This window comes from Rhamphochromis sp. 'chilingali', assembly GCF_963969265.1.
Source record: "Rhamphochromis sp. 'chilingali' genome assembly, chromosome: 6".
NCBI classification, from domain to species: domain Eukaryota; kingdom Metazoa; phylum Chordata; class Actinopteri; order Cichliformes; family Cichlidae; genus Rhamphochromis; species Rhamphochromis sp. 'chilingali'.
The window spans coordinates 23,981,045-24,002,457 of NC_137933.1; the positions used below are offsets into that span (position 1 = coordinate 23,981,045).

General features: G+C 40.6%; 1 protein-coding gene across 5 annotated transcripts in view; it reads right to left on the reverse strand.

The window, feature by feature from the left end:
- The window catches only part of rnf111 (ring finger protein 111), a 33,215-nt gene that overhangs the window by 6,289 nt on the left and 5,513 nt on the right, over window positions 1-21,413 (reverse strand). For 4 of the 5 annotated variants that reach the window (XM_080884663.1, XM_080884660.1, XM_080884661.1 and 1 more), the window contains 9 exons: window positions 15,868-16,000; window positions 8,074-8,228; window positions 6,044-6,241; window positions 5,460-5,836; window positions 3,340-3,592; window positions 1,680-1,986; window positions 1,478-1,603; window positions 1,049-1,157; window positions 469-549 (listed from right to left, as the gene is read on the reverse strand). In XM_080884663.1, coding sequence (XP_080740789.1) covers window positions 469-549; window positions 1,049-1,157; window positions 1,478-1,603; window positions 1,680-1,986; window positions 3,340-3,592; window positions 5,460-5,836; window positions 6,044-6,241; window positions 8,074-8,228; window positions 15,868-16,000 — 1,739 coding nt within the window. The remainder of the gene's footprint in view (window positions 1-468; window positions 550-1,048; window positions 1,158-1,477; window positions 1,604-1,679; window positions 1,987-3,339; window positions 3,593-5,459; window positions 5,837-6,043; window positions 6,242-8,073; window positions 8,229-15,867; window positions 16,001-21,413) is intronic. The other variant, XM_080884664.1, reaches the window with a different exon arrangement.

Below are 21,413 nucleotides of genomic sequence, written 5' to 3' on the forward strand. Positions count from 1 at the left end.
AAAACAAATTTTCAGATGCTGAAAATGTGGGACAATCACAAACTGTGATGCCGTTTGATTTCAAATCCACTGTGGTGGTGTAAAGAGGCAAAACTACAACACTTAAGGACCTAAATGTAGATGTGCAACAGGCCTCAGTGAATCTGATTTTGGTTAATCTGTCTCTTTAATAACCCTGCACTGTTTATTAAACGCTAAAAACTTTCCTTGCACAAACTTCCACTAAAACACCGTCTCCCTTCTTTTTCCTGCGACAGCAGCATTCATCCGATTCCAGCGTGCATTTTCAATAAAAACAAACCAACACTGACGCCATGACAGGATCACAATAATGCTGAGTCATGCGGAGATGAGTCAAGCCATTTTAAAATTTATAGTAACAGACAACCGTGATGAACGAAACAGTAACTCGTACTCGTGTTTTGACCCAACTGTCCTCAGGCTTATACATTTACAAACAGTACTCACCTCATAATTTCTTCCGAAGCCAGTAATTCTAGATGAGATGTACCTAATGTGCGGGTAGGTCACTTCAGATATGCCAGTGTGCTGCAGGGGAGGAAGTTTCATTAAGTTTAGCCTTAAAATACAAGGAATGCAGTCAGTCACACTGTAATGTGGTCCATGAAGGGTGTTGTGTCAGCTTAGCTTTATTAAAAATAAACAAAACCAACATGTGCTGCTGCCATTTCTAAAACTGAAGCCAAGTTTCAACAAAATAATGTAATTAATTAAAAACTTCTGAAAATGCAGGCACTGCATATGTGTAATGATAAAGGTCACAGATGATAGATTCCTTAACAACTGTCGGCTATATTTGCGCAGGATGAGAGTCGAGGATTTTTTTGGATTTGTTGAGTGTGCACTCGAAATGGTTGATGAGCCACTATTAATTGCTAATGAATTATTCATGGGTTCACTAAACCATCCTTGAAATAACTGATGTTATAAATAAGGAGCAAACTCCATTAATCGCAGCCAAACTCCATATAAAAGTGATTCATTTTCATGGATGCTAATGGATGCCTGTGTGCTGAGGGTTTCTCACCATGAAGGGGATGGGGAAGTGGTGCAGTCTTGGGGGAGGGTGGTAGTGTGGCAGGTGGGAGTGCAGGTGCCCTGAAGGGAACGGGGCTACGGCTTCGATGCCGAGCTCCCTGTTGACACAAGGCGGTGAGTCATTATTACATCAAACCACATCAATCCAAATAATCATGTAAGTGCAGTCACATTAAATATCTATAATACTGTTTCTAAAGGGTACTTCACTTCATGGGCATTCAGTTTATTTAACATAGAAAAATAACTTCAGTTTGTGACATGATAGGAAAGACTAAAATAAATAAGTTGTGACACTGAGATGGGTCTCCATGTTTCTTCTTTGCTTTCTTTTTGGTAGTTATGAAATCTAGGAATCACTGGATTAGCTCGTATGAAACTTACACATTACACACATTACACTCCTGATGATACTGACCATGCTGTTCTCTGCTCAGGCTGGCGAGGATGGGAAGACATAGTTTGTGGCACATGAATGTGGTGCCCATGGCCGTAGTTGGGGTGCATTCTGTGGGGGTGTGGAGGAGGACGCTCGTGTGCTCGTCTGGAAAGACAGGAAAATACATGTTCAGCAAAGAAAAGCCATCAATTATGTAAGTTTAGCCTGCACTGGTACTCACGTGGGATGCTGCATCATCCTGCGCCTCTGAACCTCCATCCTATACATGTGCGGCAGGGTCTGGTGGTCCGCAGGGATATGTTGGGCCAGCTGGGCACTTGAATTAGTGAGGTGGTGGGTGGACAGAGACGGGGGAGGGGCGGGCGGCACGGCGTGGCCTGGCGGGTGGGATGACAGAGGTGCATGAAAGGTGTGGGGAATGAGAAATTCACCTTGTGCTGGGGTCTGAGGTGTAAGCTGGGGGTTCCCATGGGAATGAGGACAGGCGGAAGAGGACTGATGATGCAGTGAACGTGTTAGAGGGCCATCTGGGTTTGACAAGAGATAAAGGGGAAAAGTTAAGACTGTCAAATTATGCAAGGATCTTCGTGTTAAAAAAAAAAAAAGAACAAATAAATGCAGATATCTTCCGTTTCCAACCTACTCCAATCACAAGTCTAATAGTTGATGGAAAATTATCACTTTAAAATAAAATTATATATACCCAGTATGGCAGAAAGGTTCAGCTTCTCATCTGTCTAAAACAAGATATTTAGCTCCCTACAGTTTTCTTATCGGCTCGCCCTCAAAATCAGTTTGAATACGAGGTTGCTATGGAGCTACTGCGCTCGCAACCAGCAAAGGACATCCCGTGTCTATGACCTATCAAGCCAAGGGACTAAAACCTTTTTAAAGTCAACTATTTAAAACATTGTGAGGCCTGAGCCTTGGACTCATGGGATTTACTTGTTCACATGCTGACCTCACCATTCGAAACTTTTGCTATGTTTAATACAAGCACCAGTTATCCATCCACTTTCTGCCACTCAAACAGGTCCAGATTGCAGGGTCAGCAGTCTAAGATGAGACACCCAGCCCTCCCTCAGCCCAGCCCTCCCCCAGTTCTTGTGGTGTGGGTGGAGACCAAGACATTCCCAAGTTAGCTGAGATATGAAATCTCTCTAGCATTTCCTTGGTCTGCCCCCGGGCCTCCGTCATTTGAAAGGTCAAATACCTGGACCAAGTGGCTCCTTTCTGTGTGGAGGAGTAGCTGCTCTAATCTGAGCTCCTCACCCTATCACTAAAAAGAAATCCATACAATTTGGAGTAGATCATTTCCACTGCTTACATCTTATATCTCATTCTTTCAGTCACTACCCAGAGCTACCTATAGGTGAGAATAAGAACGACCCCTGAACTGACGGTTCTGTCTCTTTACTATAAAAGACTGGTATAGCATTAGGATTGTTTTAACAGTACATTTTAGAATATTATATATGACAGAAAATAAGAAAAAACCCATTATAGGTCCTCTTGGGGCCTTGCCCGTTTCCTGTTTTGAATTTGAATTTGTTAATATTTGTCCACACTGCACTGAAACAGGGAGGGTGGACAAGTAAGGGAAAGGTAAGGAGAGGCACCAGTGACTCTAAATTTTCACGACATCCCCACCAAGAATCCTCATCGCATTGCTTCAGACTAACCAGATACTGGAAAATTCTGAGTAGCAAATTAAGTTTCTCAGCACTGAGCACATTAACCTGTTAGCCAGCACTAGTGTCTGAGCGAGCATTGGTTAGTATTATTGCATTGCAAATCTGTTTTCATAGGCAGCAGCAAACATTCAAAATGCATTTTCAAAAGTTTAAAAAGTCTGATGTAATGTACTGCGTTGTACTCACAAGTTGGGTGCATGTAATGTCTGCAGGGCTGGGGCTGTGTTTGCGGCTGGGGCTGAGCCACCATAGGGGAGTTGAATGAGTCCACCACACTTGGCTGACTGGGCCCAGGGGTGGGCTGGGAAACATAAGCAGGGGGCCGTGAGGTGGAACCTGGGCAGCAAGGGTCAAAGGCTGAAGTGCTGCCATGGAAACTCGCCCCGCTGTTTCCACTGCTCCGAACGCTGCTGTTGCTCAGGTCCACTGGCAAAGTTTGCTATGAAAGGAAGACAGACATTTCAGAAAGAATTGGGACCAAATCTGCAGAACACTGAGCTCGTCTTTCTGAGTGAAAAAAAAAAAACCCATCAGGAACCTCTACTTAGTTTTTTCTCCCTCAGTCTCTAACTACAGTGCTGTGAGGAAGTGTTTGAATCCTTAATGACTTCTTTTTTCACATTTTTGTCACACATGTCAATGAAACTTCATTTAAGACAAAGACAAATCAAGTAAATACAAAAAGCAGTTTATAAGATGGTGATTTTGTAGCAAAAGAAATTGCCCCCTAAATCTAATAACTGGTTGTGCCACTCTTAACAGCAACAATTGCCATAAAGTGCTTGCAGCAACTGGCACAGAGTCTTTCAGATCGCCGTGAAGGAACTTTGGTCCGCTCTTCTTTGCAGAATTGTTTTAATTCGGCCACACTGGAGGGTTTTCGTGCATGAACAGTCTGTTTAAGGTCACGCCACAACATCTGAATCAGATTTACGTCCACTCTTTGAGTGGGCCATTCCAAAACCTTCATTTTGTTTTTGTTTCTTCAGCCATTCAGAGGTGGAGTTGCTGGTGTGTTTCTGATCATTATTATGTGTGTTGTTTTTGGTCAGCAGTGGTTTTGCCTTGGAATCCTCACATAAATGCCATTTTTTAACAACTCTCCTTCTTATTGCTGAATCATGAACTCTGACCTTAACTGAAACAAGTGAGGCCCGCAGTTCTAGTTGATTCCAGGGAAGGTTCACCACTGTTCCAAATTTTCTACACGTGTGGACTCAAGTGAACCCTCACTGTAGTTTACTTGAGTCGCAAAGCCTTAAAAATGTCTCTGTAACCCTTTCCAGGCTGAGAGATGTAAATGTAAATCATATGTTCTTGAGATGCTTTGGCGTGACCTTAAACAGGCCGTTCATGCTGGAAAACTCTCCATCGTGGCTGAATTAAAACAAACGGGCCAAAATTCACACCAATGTGAAACACTCACTTCCAGTTATCACAAATACTTGATTGCAATTCTTGCTGCCAATGGTGGCATAACCAGTTATTAGGGTTGAGGGGCAATACGTTTTTTACACGGGGTCACACCTGAAAAGCATTTTATGGACATAAAATGATGATAAACAAAAATTCTGTATTGACTTATTTTTGAGAAGTACTAAAATGTGTTTGAGGATTCGAAGCATAAAACAGACACAAGACAAATATGCAAAATGAAACAAAACGACTAACAAATCAGAAAGGGGGCAAGTAGTTTTTCGCAGCACTGTAAATAAAACATTAATGATCACATTCACTGATTGATTCCAAATGCATCATGAAGCTTTGACAAAAACAGGCTCAGAAGTTGTCGTGGAATAAAATAATAACAAAAAATCCTCTCACTTCATTCACCCTGCACTCTACTGAAGGTTATGGATACTGTAGGGATATAACGAGTCCTCATGACAGAGTGAGTACAGCTGTTCTGTGTTTCCAAACACCTGTCAGATAATCTCAATAAATGCCTGGAATGAGGCAAAGAATGAAGCAACAATGAAGGTAGCTAAAAGCCTCTAACCTGACTACTGTAACTCCCCATTACTCAGACTACATCATTGCTCTTCAACATAAGGGTGATTCAGTATTTGGGGCAGTTCTTTGCTGACAATATACATTTGGATAAATATTTAACTTAATAAATTATTTTTTCCTTAGCTCTGATCTTCCCTTAGCTCCACTTAAAATATCTCTGGGGTGCCAGGATTTCTTCATGCAAGAAAATAAACCTTAGTGGTCACGAAAACCTGGTTTGTGTGGAATCAGCGTATGCTTATACTGCCTCGCTAACAGCTATGAATCAATAAATATTGTACAAACAGCCATACTTGGTCATGGTAGTGGGCTGCGTTGCTGCTACTACTGCTGTTGCTGCTGCTGCTGACTCCGGCGCAGGGGGCGGGCAGAGCACTGGGTCGCACCACGGGGCATATCGGCTCCGGAAAAAGCATGGTGCCTGGGGGCTGCGGTGCTGGGTGGTGGGCATGATGGAGAAAGTGTTGAGTGTTGCTGTGGCTGTGCTGAGAGCTGCTGGTCTGCTGAGGGGACGACGCCTGCAAGCAACTTGGATGGGAGTGGCTCAGGGGCAGGTGACCAGGGGAGGGGCCTCCGCATGGTGAGTGCTGCTGACAACAGGATGGGAGCCTAGGCATGGCCACGCCTGCATTTTCTCCTGTTGTACCTGACAAACCTGGTCTGTTGTCATCTGATGAGAGAAAGATATATGAGAATTATTTTTCTTTTTAAAAATGCTTTTACAGGGCAGACAATATCACAGAGGACCACACAATACAGACTAATTAGAAATTGGCCACTAAAAAGAATTGATTTTTTAAACACAAGATGTCTCCAGACAACAGTTGAAAAGATACTGCCTGCTGCAGCAATGTCAACATGCTGTGTCCTGTCTTACCCTCTGGACCTGTGCGAGCAGAGCCACTTGGCCTCTGTGTGTGCATACTTTCAGGTGTTGAACCTGGGCAGCTAGTGGAAGGGCCTGGGGCATCATTGAGCTCTGAGGTAGAGGCTTGATGGGATGATGATGATGATGAGGACGACCTGACTGTTTGAGGCTGAATCCCGCCAGAGGTTGTTGGCACAACTGAGAGATCTGTGGATTAAAAAAAAAACAAAATCAAATGGTAATCAGAAAAGATTATGTCACCAGAATAAAAACCAGCTGACTTTTGTCAGTTGAGTTATTGATTAGAAGTAGGGTGGGAATCGGGAAGTTCAGTTCCTTGGAAGTGTTAGCCTGCTTGCCTATCAATCCCCTTTATCGACTTCACTTGTGCTACAATCAGCTGATTTCAGTTTGCAGGAGGACGAAGATAGTGGCACAGTCTACAGTGTGGTTATGACATTACTTTTATTTTTATTACACAAAAGCATGGGAGCGCAAAGTGCAAAATCCATCCATTACAGAAACAAATGAATTAGACTTGTAACAGAACTTTGGCTCTTTGCAAGCAACTCCACAGGCAGTATGCTAATGCTAAGTTAGCTAGAACACAGACTGATGATAAAGCTGAGTGAATGCCCAGCAGCCAGACCGTGTACTTTAACAGGTAACAAGCAGATGAGGAGTTGGGCTGCTGTGGCGATTTATTTTGTGCTGTCGGCTTTGTGTAAATAATAAGAGAAATATCATATGTGTGTCCTCATTAGGATAGGGATTCGTGTTGGTGTGTGGAACCTATAGGTTTATATTGTTAACTGGTAATTGTCAGACGGTCTGTTTCAGGTCATTTTATAGAAAAATGTGAAAGTAATGTTAACGAATAGTAGTAATAATTAATTACTCCAAGGATAAAGACATTAAGTAATGTACAGCATTACGTTTAAGACAAGTGTTCTGTGTAATAGGTAATAATTACTTTTTTGAGTAATGAGCCCAATAATGATCACAACAAAGAGGGGAAACACCTCCAGCGTGCAACATTTGACCACACAGCACGCTATTAATTTCTAGGAATGCAATGTCTTTGATATGCTGCTTAGAAATCTTGGCCACTCTCAAAGCAGAGCCAGAGAGAACTTGATGAGAATCGATAAGGAATCGAATCAATAACTGATATCGATTATGGAATCGGAATCGCTTATTTCTTATCGATTCCCAAGCACGATTATGTGTGGAGGAGACACTGTGGTATTTGTGCACACTGGTAATGTCTGCCATACCATAGTGTCTGCAGAGGCTTAGCAGCCAAGTAGAAGAGCAGACCTTATTAGCATTCCAGTGTGTAAATACCATCTGCTTTTCATATTCACAAATTAATTTCCCCTCTTTCTCCTAAGAAATGCAAATGCTCTAATACTGCGTGAGGCACCATTTTGCTACCCATCACAGGCGCAGGCTGATACAGAGAATGACATCCAGGCTAAGAGACAAATACCAATACAAAGCAATGTAACAGAAAATAAAGTGCGAGATACGAATACACTGAAAAGAAATGCAACCTTACTGGTTTAGGTTAATGTTGTCACAGAACCATACAAAGCTGAGTATGAACTAGAATGACACTAAAATTTAAGTCAATTTAATAAATAATTAGCCAATTCTGTTACTAATTGTACGTTTTTTGGTAAAATATCGCTTTTGGTTCCACTCAACATTAGATCTTTGTCTGCTTACTTTACATCTCATATCTAAATTTAAAACACTCCAGAGATGTGCATGTGGCTTAAATTAAAGTTCTGTAACAACTTGACAATTAAATCCAGTATTTTTGAGTATTTTTTAAGTTTAATTTTAAATGTTTTTTCCTTGTATATATTTTAGTCTTAGTTTTATCTTTCACAGTTGTAGACTGTGACAAATAAGTTACTACAACTCTCGCACAGCTTGCATGAAAAGTACATTAGCTGAGTCAGTAAGACCCAAGTTAAAACATCGCTTAGTAATCTTTTAACCAGGCTTTGTTGAAACGAGTTCTGTGTTACCATCTTCATCAACCGTGAGGTCCACCACCTCCCCAGCATTCTGCCGCAGCGGTTGGATAACAGTGGAGAGCCTGTGACGTCCACGTGGCTCCTGGAGGCGATTCTGGGAGCAACTATTACCCCACATTCGGCCAAGACCCCCCACTGAGCGTGACCTGCAGAAAATAGACACATTGAAAAAAGGGGAGAAAGAAAAAGAGACTGTTACAACATGCTGGAGTTCAGGACCACCGGGACTATTCTCACAGCTCACTGAAGCATTTGCTTTACAAGAGCCAGACCAGTTCATTTCCAGGCCAGCAGATGCTGCTGCTGCAAAAGTGGATGAGGAAGTAAAAGTGAGCAGATCTGACAGAAGGACTTTGTGTAATGGCTTGTTTTGCTGCAGCATCTAAAACAGTGCATGGTAGGCTAGGGATGTGTGTGACTAGTCAGTGATACGTTTAAATGTTAGTACTCTGCTAATATAAATAATGGTCAATGCCTTTTAACTGCTAAGCAACCATCCACCACTAGTTAGCAACAGCCCCTATGACTCTGTGGCAGTAAGCTGTAAATGAGCATGCTGGAAAGTAAAACAGATGACAAGCCCTGCAACCAGCGCAGTTCTGTTATACTTTGATCTGCAGCCTGTGGTGGCGTAAAGTGGCATATCACCACCAGAGCAACACAGAACCACAGTCTGCACACGTGTGTGGACCTGCAGAGAAAGAATTACAGCTGGTGCTGCTAAGATAAGCCACACTTGACAAACTAGTCTCCTGTCTTTGTAAAATATTTAACATCATCCATTAGGTTGTGTAGTTTTGCATTCTTTTTTTGTTCTGCACTAATTGTTTTGTTTGAAACTTTAATAATTTACTTAGTAAATTAGTCGCTAAATAAAAAAAACCCAAAAAACAAAAACAATACAAAAAATTGACTTTTAGAATCTGCAGACTTGTTCTGCAATCAGCCTTGCATCTAAATATTCCCATCGTCTCCAACCACCTTTCGTTTTCCTCGAATTAAGTCAAACGCTGTGCTGCTCTTGCCCCACCTTTAGCCCATTTTCTTATCTTTCTTTTAATTTTCTCTCTCCAAGGCTCCGGTCGCTCTACCCCATGGCCTCTGAGACTCAAGTGAGAGGCCAGGGAGTAGCCACATTTCCCTCCACAGCACTGTAAATCTAGGTGATCAGAGGGAGGAGGGCATGACCTCAAGGGACAAGAGTCAAGAGACTAAATGGGAGTGCCGTAAAGCTTGATGCCATGGAGCTCTGCAGCTAGGGAATTTCACTGTGGCTAAATGAGAGATTAAAAACAGGAATACAGAGCAGCAGAGGGAAGGAAGCAACAGCACAGTCTCAGTAACCCTGATGTGACCAGCTCAGAGATTCCTACTGATTGATACATATACATCAGACATCAATATGTTACTGATTAAGTCATTGTTAGATTGACCCTTTTCCTTTTTTTTAACCCATTTTAAGGAGCAAACTGGGGGCAAAAACTTGACTTCTGCCTGGCTTCACAAATGAGTCAATCCTCAGAGACTCACATGTTAAAACGCTGAGCTTCAGCCATTAAATAAACTTGTTTACAGTCTGGTACAAAAATAGATTTGCTCTCTATTGATAAATTTGCCCTTTGTGGCAAATGGCATCTAGGGGTGAGGCCACTTGTTGTCTACTATGTTTCACTCTGGCCAATTCAAATCACTGAACTGAACCTCTGGGCCACATTTGTGGTGTTGGTGACTTTATGAAAAAGCATTTTTTAAATGGAATTATTTGACACATAGCATGGCTTACAGTGAGTTAGAACCATCTTAATGAGTCAGTGGCTCTGTTTTTGGTTAAATCTGGTATTTCCTTAATCTGCTTACCAGGCACTAACTAGCAGGTAAATGTGTCTGTGTGATACCAACACAGAGTTTATGCACACAGCTTGCTAACAATACTAGCTATGATTAGCTCGTAACTTAGCACCTCACTCTCTTAAGTCTTAATGTGTTCAAGTCTGGCTCCAAATAAAGCATGGTGATAACCAAAAGCTTACACAGGCAGAGTCCAGAAATCAGTGTGTGAAGTCTTTTGTATGCAGAGTATCCTCCTGAAAAAGTGGCGCAATCTCATCACGTTACTATGAAGGAACTTTTCTGCAGCCTGAATATTGAACTGCTAACTGTTGGAATGCATCCATATTAGTTGCCAAGGGAATTCGTCATTGCTGTTTGAATCCAGTTTGAATAAACACTGACTGGAATCTGCTATTGGCTCATGCAGAGTTAATCCAAATCGCTGTGGCAATGAATAATGGTCACCCTGGACATACTGCGGAACACTTTGTACAACATCTGTTTGAGCTCAGGATGTATGCAGAACACAATGCAAAGACCTGCATCCTCATATTTAGATTTTATGGTATTCAGCTCTTCATTTTTTGCATTTTCGTTTTAACCGAGTCCCATTTTGAACATCAGTTTTAACCCTAGAAGCTTTTTTAATCTGGTATGTTTTGGCTACTGGAACACACTAATTTTCTAACTTTTGGGGAAATTAAATTATTTCTCATGTTTTCCTTTTAACACAGAGAAAACAGAGAGAGATCACATGAATTGGAGGCCTTTGCTGTAAACGTCCCAAAATCTTTCTCTTTGTTTTAGCCAAATGACGTACTTGTGACTTCTAAGGGTATTTCCCTGATCTTGTCCGAGCAGATTACAAAACCAAATAGAAACTAGAACAACTGAGTAGAATAGGAAGAATGGACTTACTCACACCAAAGAAAGAAGTGAGCAAATACTGCAATCTTTTTTTCCTTTTACCTTGTTAAGTCATTGTCACGAATGAGGTTTTGTTTTGTATTTTAAAAATAATAATAGGATTTACCACTCTGGGATCACCGGAAGAAATATTAAGACAGACTTGAGTCCAATGAACACTCATGGTAAGCCCTGAAAGCTGGTGAAATAACCAAACTACCAAATACCTTAAACCTATGGAAGTGTTACTGATGAAAACTAATGTTATTTAAAAAGCAAAAGTGTTTACTGCACTGTATAAAGTTAACTAGTAAATAAAAAGCATTATTATTCCTCATTTCACTTTTAGTGCCTGCATGTTTTACTTTAATACTTTAAAGATGAATATGTAACGTTTTGAACTGGCTAACTAAGAAACAAACTAATTAAGAGATGGCTTTGATTTCATTGCTTAAATGTAACAGAGCAAACGCTTTGTGCTGAGGGGGATTCCCACTAGCTCATACTGTCCTCGTCCAAATCAGCTTCCTCTGCACAATGCAACAATAGAGGAGGAAGCTTATTAAACTTCATACTTCACACATTGCTAACAAACACTTGTTCCTCACCACTGAACACACAGCAGTGAGGGTGGCATCTGTGGGTGGAGGGAGTGGGAGTGGGGGTGAGGGGAGGGGTGTACATGGTGGTTGTACTGGGGTCTAATTGGCCAGCATCCTCAGCTCAGGGTTGATCCCAAGGAGCAGGGCTTGCCACTAGGGATGGGCTCCTAATTAAGCAGCCCTGGGATTATTTTGTAAATATCTGTTTACCACTATGACCCCTTGAGTGTGGCAGCAAAGAGCAAAACAGTACATTGTAAATATGAACACCGTGGGAATGGGTGGCTTGGCAATGTCGAGGCTGTGCCAAACCAAAGTGTTGAGAGACACAAACCCCAGGGAGCTGAGGTTCTGTGCACTGCGGCAATGTAAACTGCTGGGACTGATGCTATGGGCAGCTAAGGCTGGGAGGTTGGGAGTTTAAAGGTTGGGAGGGGATCATACAAGGCCAACAGCACTGTGTAAGAGAGAATAAACAATGTGAGGCATTAAGCTTTGCCCTGACAGCAGTATTGGCTGTGTATTCATAATTTAGGCCTTCCAACTCTAAACACAGAGTAGAAAACTTTCAGGAATCCTGCAGAAAAATGTAGCACGCACATAACGCTCACAGAGAGTCTCGTGATATTCACTGCCCTAATATGCATATACTGAGCTGATTAGCAGAATCAGGGCAGGGACTCATCAAGGGCTTTTTTTTTTTTTTTTTAAATTGATCCATGTCAGCTACATAATCCTTGTTTATTGTAACTCACTGTGCTCTGGGTGAACCAGCTGCCAAACGCAGCCCACAGTGCACTGCTAAAACACTGGAATTTTCTCCTGACGCACGGCTTTACAGGCGAGTCAACTGCATGAACGAATAAATAACTGCCAGCCGTTCAAATTCATGATGAGAACACTGACAGCAAGTCAAATGACCAATCTGAGAGGCAGTGGGTTAAAAATGGAAACACTTTACTTAATTTTTTTAGCGTTTTTTCCCCACTTATGTCAAAAGTGCTGCTGTTGGTTTAAACCTGAATTTGGAGTGCCACATTTTGCACAAGCTGGGAGTGAAGAGAGGCTGTCCAACCCTGTATGGTTTTACTTATCAGGCTATTTATTATGTTATCTTCAGCTTTTACACTGCATTCCAGTCTTTTTGACTGGTTTTGGCTGCTCTAAGACTGTTTCTCTCCGTTTTCAGAATAAAAAGTATATCTATGTGTAGTGAGACTTAGGAAACCCACTCTTCTGCCTACAGAAGTTGTTTTCATGCAAATGCATCACACACAATTAAATAAATCACATCAGAAGCAGCCAATCACCCAAAATACCAAGAAAAAGTCACGATACAATATGTATGTGGGTTTTCATACTTCTGAATATCGTGCCTGTACTAATATAAACTGCATGTGAACATATAAATTAGACCACTGGCAGTGTGAACAAAGATTTCACTGCTCATTCTCCTGGCCTTTGATTCTCCGCCCTTCTGCTCTGCTGCTGCCCATCCCCCTTACAGCAGAGCTCATCTCTACATTCTCTAATGAGACAGGACATCTTTGAAAGTGAGGAAAACAGGCAGACAGGCCATGACATTGCAGGCTGGGTATACTCACTTCCAGGAACTATTTTTCATATATTACTGATAGACTAATGTGAAAGGTAGGAACAGGAAAAATATGGTTAAAGACAGAAAGCCAAAGGAGACAGATGGAGGTTAACACAGAGGGAGAGGTTTGTGAACTGAGCTGCATAATCGCCTGCATGAGGAGACAAGAAGTTATATGAGAAGAGAGAGAAAAGATTCATTGGGTGAGGAAAATGGAGGTGGGTGTAGTGGAATACAACTTCTCTAAACACACTGCTCTCAAATGTCTGTCTCTAACTAGCATCCATATCAAAAAGACTTGAGCATTATATACAGTGATATGGCAGCCATGATACCAATCAGGCTATGCAATGTATACAGTGTTTCCCTAAATACGGACTTTACTTGTGTGAGATGCCCAGGTATATCAAAAGTAGGATAAGTATATTCTGCATGTCATTTTAGCAGTTTCTTTATTAGTGAGTAATTCTGTTAGCTGGCACTGCTGTGGCGGTCCTTGATATCATTTAGCTGTCTCTCCAGAAAGTCTATTACGCAGTTGTGCACAGTCCAACCAGCCTTGTGCATGCCGTCGTTCTGCTGTGGAGAACCACTCTAAACAACAACAAAAAGGTACAGAACTGGTTCATGTGCTGCAATGCTGAGCCCAAGAGGCTGCAGAGCAAAACTAGGACTACAACTTTCTCCGTACGCACCAGAGGTTGGTAAAGTTGGACTCCATCCTCGGGATAAGGGACTCAGTGTGGAAGCAGCTAGTTATTGTTGTTATTCTTTGCCACAATATAGCACTACATCTACTCCATGGTAGTTTTAAGCTTACATAATAAACCTCTAGTGATGTTAAAAAAACAAGTCTGGAATACGTTCTGATGTATACATGTATACATGTATACATGAAACATGAATTTTAGAATTATTCTGTGATATGGGATCATTATTCACATTGGTTATATATAGTTTTACAATTTTAGTAGCATATAAAAAAGCGGCATGTCAAAGTGACTTTTTTTTGTCCCTGCCACTTAAATCATTCGTGGTGTAACAAGTTAACTATATTTAACTATAAACCTTTAGTCACGCATCTGGTTGACCTCACATTGTGCTTGACATATCTAGAAAGATTTAAATGGCAGAGGCACAGCGTAGGTGGCTTCAGGGTGATGTGGGTTTACAGCTATAAACATGTAGGCATGCAGCTCTACTAGGACTGGTTTCTCTGTTCAATGTAAGCAGAGCTATGGAATCCATGAGCAAAACAAATCAACTAAAGCACTACACACCCCCATCCTACAACTTCTCTTTAAGCAAGCAATGACCAACCTGCACTTACTCCTTTTTCTAGTTCTGTCAAAATGGCTACACCCACACTAACAAAACCAGCTGTCTAGCGCTTGGTTTAAGTCTTATAAGGCATTTTAAACTATCCTTACTGCACATTATCACAGATCAACCCTTAAAATAAAAGGTCTAAGCGAGCAAAGTGCTGAAGCTGGAGCTAACAGTGTCTTAGCTATTCCAGTAAATTTAAGAGGAAAGCCATGTCCTGATACAAAGCAATTCCCCTTTGCTCTGCAGCTGATGTCTGGTAAAGATTTCACAGTGGTTAGGCTACATCACACAGAACTAGATAAGTTGTTACCCTCCTGGTAACCCCACCCCAGATGCTAGAGAAAAATGTGCATTTCCTAACTGGATGGCAAGTGAGTTGCCGGCTGTCACTATGTGAAAACAGTTGCAAAGAGGACCCTACTGCACCAAAGATCTTATTTGGTTAATAGCAGACTGCAATGGTCACCCTTAGTTTGAATGGAAGATGCTCTTCTCTTGATGAGTTAAAATTGACCCACTGAGCTAAAACTGGATAAAAATGCAAAGCAAAATAGGAAAAAAAAAAAGATTTACCATATTGTGACAAACAACATGTTTCAAAATGCGCAGTTTCTACAAATGGTCTCTTTTCAGTTTGTGTTGCACTTCTCATAGTTTCACGAACACTTGGAAGGGGTTTGCAGGTGTTTGTAGACAAGATTGTTTCTTCCATGCAAACTACAGTCGAGTGCAGCAACCTGCTAATGACCAAAGCAACAGTAAGGTGGTTTTCAGTGCAGCACTGTGTACCTCTTTGTGATCAGTTTCTAGTTTCAGTTTTCACTAGTGACTTCTTGCCAATTGTCACAGAAGAAACAATTTTCTCTGGTGACCAGTGGTTACTGGGCGTCACTGGCAGATCTCTAGGACTGCATGAATGAAGCTTTAGCATCTGCCACTAACCAGCAGGCATTCACATGGTATGCATATTTTTTTCCAGCAACCTGTGGATTGCCAGATAGTTGCCAACCAGTCTCTTAGCATTGGTGCCTCCCATCTAATGCATTTACCATTCCCTCATATGTCAATCAACAGAATCATTCACTCCCATAGGTAGTCATGTCAATAGCTCGTGTCAAAGTTGAGGAGTTATTACCTAGTCTGCTAAAAGGTACGCTAAGGATGTAGCTTTGCCAGAAACTTTAGTATCTGCAGAAAGTCTCGCATTAATCTGCCACACTGACCCAAGTGGACACTTTGCATTGTTGTGAAAGCGTAATGCATAGCACTGGTATACAAAAACAGCATTAACAGCACATGCGTAAAAGTCTATTTTTGCAAGTTAAGAAAAGTCCTAACCCAACTTTCACAATACTGGGCTTGAGTTTTTGTTTGCTGATAAAAAAGCAAACTGTACTAACAGTTCAGACGCTTAGTCTGCATCCACCTAAAACCCTTAAGAATTCAAAATAGAATCAGGGTCAAATTAATTTCAGATCTTATTTTACTCTCACTAATTACTCAAAAAGCTGGGGTGCCTACCTGAACCCATCTCCAACTGTGACGATCTCTACCTCACTGTCCGTTGAGGTCACATTGATCTCCTCACTTGCAGGGACAGCAGGAGCGGGAGCTGGAGACGCCTCAATCACCACGACATCCTCGTCCAGAGCACCTGAATAAATCCATTACCAAAAGTTAGTGTAGTACTCCAGACTCCCTACAATACAATATTATCACAATATTTCATTCATGATGCATTATTATTTACATTTTTAACATATTGATTATTAGATCACAGTTATGTGCAAGCCTTCAACTTTCTCTGATGGTGATTGCAGTCAGTCCAGGTCAGAGTTCAACTGCTTGCAGAAAGGTTGCCTCCTATCATGCAATCTGTACCTTGCGATCAACACGCTCAAGCTCTGTGCAACCATTTAGACATCAAAAGCTGCAATCGGTCACAGAACGTTAAAAGATTCAATGCAATCACCAGGCAGATTTTCTTGTAGATGCAAGGATGTTGCTGTCCTACTTTTACTCATGTGACTGAGCCCTTAGCTAGCTTGATGAAGCTGACTCCTAGTTCACAGCAAAGTGTGTCCAATGTTGGATGTTTTTTCAGTTGAGTCAATAAAATGTATGTTTGCTCACCTAATGTTATCCCAGGATGTACGAGATGAGCCCTCTTTTTCATAGTATCCCCAGAGTAATTTAATGTATTTAAGAAAATATAGATATCATGTGTCCCTGCATTGATACAATACCACCATATGACAATACCATTGTATCAATTTCCCCCCCAGTTCTAATAAACTGACCAGATACTATCTGATAAATGCAAATATCATCTAACTACAATAAAACAAACAGCATAAACATGTCATAGTCCGAATTTTTATTAATCTCAGTTTTCTGCTTACCAGAATCAAGTTAAATATAAATAACTAGCTTAAAGCATACAAATAACCCAACCAATAAACCTTTGTGCTGAAATTGCTCAGTTCAGCAGCTCTGGGCAGCTCTGGGCACAAGAGAAATGTAATCAATGCAACAGATCCCACTCTATCTCTACTTGCACTTAACACCATGGGACCTTAACACTAAGGTGCGTCTGCAAAGCGTTAATGGTTGCACTGACACATCAAAAGAAGGAAACCAGAAGATATTATTACATTATTTGTAAAGTAATCCATTTTAAAAAATACAATAAGCATTATGCAAACCCACAAATGTGTATTTATTTAATTTTACGATTTATATCTAATGTATGTGGTCAATTAATAACACTCAAGGGGTCCTGTGTGGGTGCATGTATTAATGCCACCCACATTATACTCAAGGAGCCCAGTGCATCATAGGCACTGCTCAAACAGGTTAGTCATGGCAAACTAATTGGAGAGAACTGCATCATTCCTCTCAGCACTGCAAATGGAGGCAGTGCCGGTGCCATGGTAGGGTAATGACAGCAGTGTCCCCAAACATGAATTTATTTTAGGGTTAGCTCCAGACTTGAAACTATAAATTTGTCTCCACTAATGATGACGACAATACACAGTATAAGTCAGAGACATGATTATTTCTGCTTACAGTCCCATGCCTGTTTCTAATTATTATCACAATATCTCAGTGCAAGTCAGAGTTGCTGACTCATGCATTGGGTGTTTCAGTCAAACTTACAAGTTCTCTCCGACATGGTTGGCCTTCCACATAAATACCAAGGCAGGCTTACAGCGTATAGCACATTTAAACTGTAACACCTTATGATCTCTAAGGAATGAAATTCAGAAAGATTTGTAGAACAGAGCTTGTGGAAGCTGGTTAAGAGATTTTAAAATAACTTAAATTAATGCTTGCTTAATTTACTTAGTGCTAGAGTATATTTGTGCACTTTGTTTGCTTAGTTAAACCGTGTCTTTGTGCATATCACCAAGTGACTTGCCATGTTACTGAAGTCTAATTCCCCAGTGTGATTTCTATTCCTACTCTCTCATGAGAACTGCTGCTTAGCACCTTCTGCAAGTCTAGCTGCCTGGCACTCAGGTGAAGCCTTTATGTAGTCACAAAAACAACAAGTTGGTTGGGAACTGTAGCCAATATGTGCAATGTTTAATAAGATAAACAACACCTCGTATTACTATACCTTTTAAAAAAAAAACACAACACTGTAAGGACACATAATATGCTTGAGGCAATTTAGTTTGGCCAAGAGTCTGATCTGTGTTTAAACCAGTAATTTACCAGAATTTTTATTTGATTTTGTTAAAGAAATTCAATTAAGGTGTAAACTGCATTGAAACTGAATTGAAGTTAAATTTGGCTGTGATATTGTTTTCCCATTTTAATACATCGTGTATGATTTAACTCTTTCCTCTCTACATCACACACCTACATCAAACCCTGGACAAGAAAGGTTTCATCACTTGCCTCCTTGCTTTTCCCTGCTGTAAACAAATGCCTTGTTTTTCCTCAGAGACTCACTGTTTCTATGCAAAGGCTGCTGCTCTACAGTGTTTGAGTTTTCTCCCACCTGTCTCCCACCACAAAGGCACAACAACTAACTTTCCATTCTCCCTTAGGGCCACAGCAGCAGAAATATCGCTCGGGCTAAACAGCTACATGAAAGAAACAATGAACGAAGGCGGAGGTGGAGCTTTTCAAAGGATTTCATTCTTACAGTCACTGAGAAACAAATCACAAAGTTATAGCTTGAATTTAGTGGCTTCATAAACCTGAACAGGTACAGAGGGCAGCAGTTGGCATTTCTCTGAGGTAGGGCTCTGATTATTCAGCCATCAAATTCTAATGTATGTTTCAACATTCATCACATTTATGAAATGCTGTAATGCAAGTCAAAAACTATAATAAAGTTCATTTAATTTTTTTAGTTTCCTTTCATATTAACGGGACATGCTAGTAAGCCAGAATAAAATCTCCTTCTGTAAAAGGAAAACCTGTAGACTCTGATCCAGCTTCAGAAAACAGAAATTAATAGGGTTTTCATTTTGCTCATGTTAGTCTCATTTAGCCATGCTGTGCCAAGCCATGATTTTCCAACAGGCTCACAGCAGGGGCTAGCCAAGCAGCTGTGGTCCGTCTTTATAGGAGGCCAGATGAAGGCCTCTTTCTCTTAAGGACCCTCATGGTACAGTGCGGGTCATGTATAGGTGTACACAGAGCTTTTCAGACCCACATCTATACGTTATGGTGGTCTACTGCCCGCTGGGGGCAGTTTAAAAATTATCTGGAATGCTGACTACTCTTGTTTAGTTTTCAGCTTAGCCTGAAAGAAGTCAAACTATTTAAAGAAGTTCTTTGTAATACAGTGAAACATAGTGTTAAAAACAACTAAGGACTTTCTCAACTTTGGCTCACCACTGCATGTCACCAAACCTAGGCTACAAAAATGGACGAAAATATGGGACCATAAATCTGGCTTTGGCTGTGTCCTGACACTGTGCTGGACGTTACTGCAAGGTCTCGGTAAAGTAGTTCTGTGTTTGGAGCTCAGCACTTCAGTAGCTTCTACTTGAACCTCTGTGGTTAGTTTCACTCTGGTTTTCCCATTTGTGCTTTCAGATTGCAGTACACACTGTTGTATTATTTCAGTGGTATAATTATTATAATATTCACAACTGAATCTACCTCGCTATGGCTTCATGTCAATCACTGCATGTAACCTTGCAAGATAGATGTGTTCGGACACATGCATGCTTCTGAACATGTAAATGTGTGTGTATAACAGCTACACTGACCCATCATTATTATTAAATGAAAGTAAAGAGGATCTTTATGACTTATGATTTAATGTTTAAATTACACCGTAATCTGATCTAATCTGACTGCATTTTGATAGACAGTCATCTGTCTTGTCGCCATAACCTTTTTTTTTCTCACCCCGAGTGTTTAAATTGGTGAAAAACACAGTGTGCAAATGTTACATTAAAGAGCAGACACAGGTCTATAGGTCGAAGGTTAAACTGTTAGGGAAAAAAAGCCAAAACATCACAAAAGCATTTTAGCTGTTCAGCTGATATCTGTCCATTTATGTTAGTTATGATTAATTAATTGTATTAAACATACAAAAATCTCTTCATCCTGGAAATGTGTGTTTCTCTCACCTGTGCACTACTGAGATTCTTTTCACACTGTGCGATATATGGGTAGGACTGCTCTAATGGTTGCACCTTAAAACTTCTACGTCACCCCGCCCTAATAGCGATGCTATTGTTCATCTGTGATTCCGCAGTAATTATGGAGTAGGAGACCCTACCCAACCAAACCTGGAGTCCAAAATTGTAACAGCACACCTAAAGAGCTAGCGGCTCCAACTACAGAAACAAATGAGATACTTTTCATCATTAAACTTCTACACCAGAGAATTAGATCCTGATTGTGCTGTGAGGGAACAGGAAGTCTATAAAAATTCCGTACTCTGCTACTCTTGAGTCAGTCTTCTCAGGAAAAGGGAAATTGGTGCAATTGGTGTAATAGGTGAACTATACAGTTCTAACATCTTGAAAGTCAATGTTTGGTACAACCTCCTTCATTTTTAAACACAGTCTGAACTGTGTTAGCCAGGTTTTCTTGTAATTTTGTTAAGTAGTATTAAGGAATAGTTCTCTAGGCTTCTCGAAAGACATTCAAATTTTTTGTTCTGTTCTCTATCAAGATGATCCCACAGTGCTTTGATAATGACTCATATTGCTCCACTATATGTAATATGCTTTTATTGAATTGGCAGTGTGTTTAGGATCGTTGTCATGGTGAAAATTTAAATTGTTGTCAATCAGATGCTTTCCTATTAGAGACATGACTTTCAGATACTCTCCGTCTTCCTTTGATAGTATTTTAAGCCTGTCAGTTCTTCTTTTGCCTAGTTTCCTCCAATTTTTAACGACACTCTGCACACCATTGTAGCTACGTTTTTGGCTAATAACTCTCTGTCAATCACCTTGTTGGCCAAAAAACTTATGTTTATGCCTACCAGACTGTTATTTTTAGGTTTTTGTCATAGATTCGATTAAACAAATGGAACTAAATCATCTGCTTTTGTGACCGGCTGCTGCTAAAAATGCAATTTTAAATTGGTCCTTTGCTAAGATGTCTGTTATTTGTGGACAGTGCTCGTCCATCTCTTGACTAAAAAAGAAAGTATTCCTCTGAAAATGATCAAGTACAAGGACCTGATTGAAAGGGAATTTAAAAAAATAGCAGTTAATGTCCAAAGAGACCGTTTAAAAGTCTGGATAATTACTGATTGAATCCTGGCTCTTTGGAAGAAAAATATAAACAAATAAGGAGTGACTCAATACTTTTGCACATTACTGTATGAATATTACAGTAATTTGGATATATATATATTTTTTTGTTTTTAATCTACCACACTAACAACCTTTATTGTGAATAAAAGCAGTCAGTGAAAGCTGTACGACACATGTTGACCTCACGAGCCATTTCTGTTTTTTCTGTTCCGCTTTTCAGTGCATGTTAATTTAACATTGCATCAACGTACTTCAATTAAAATATGTTAATTCATGCTGGATGGTTGTGCAGCATTAGAGATCATGGTGACCGTGATGTTTAGG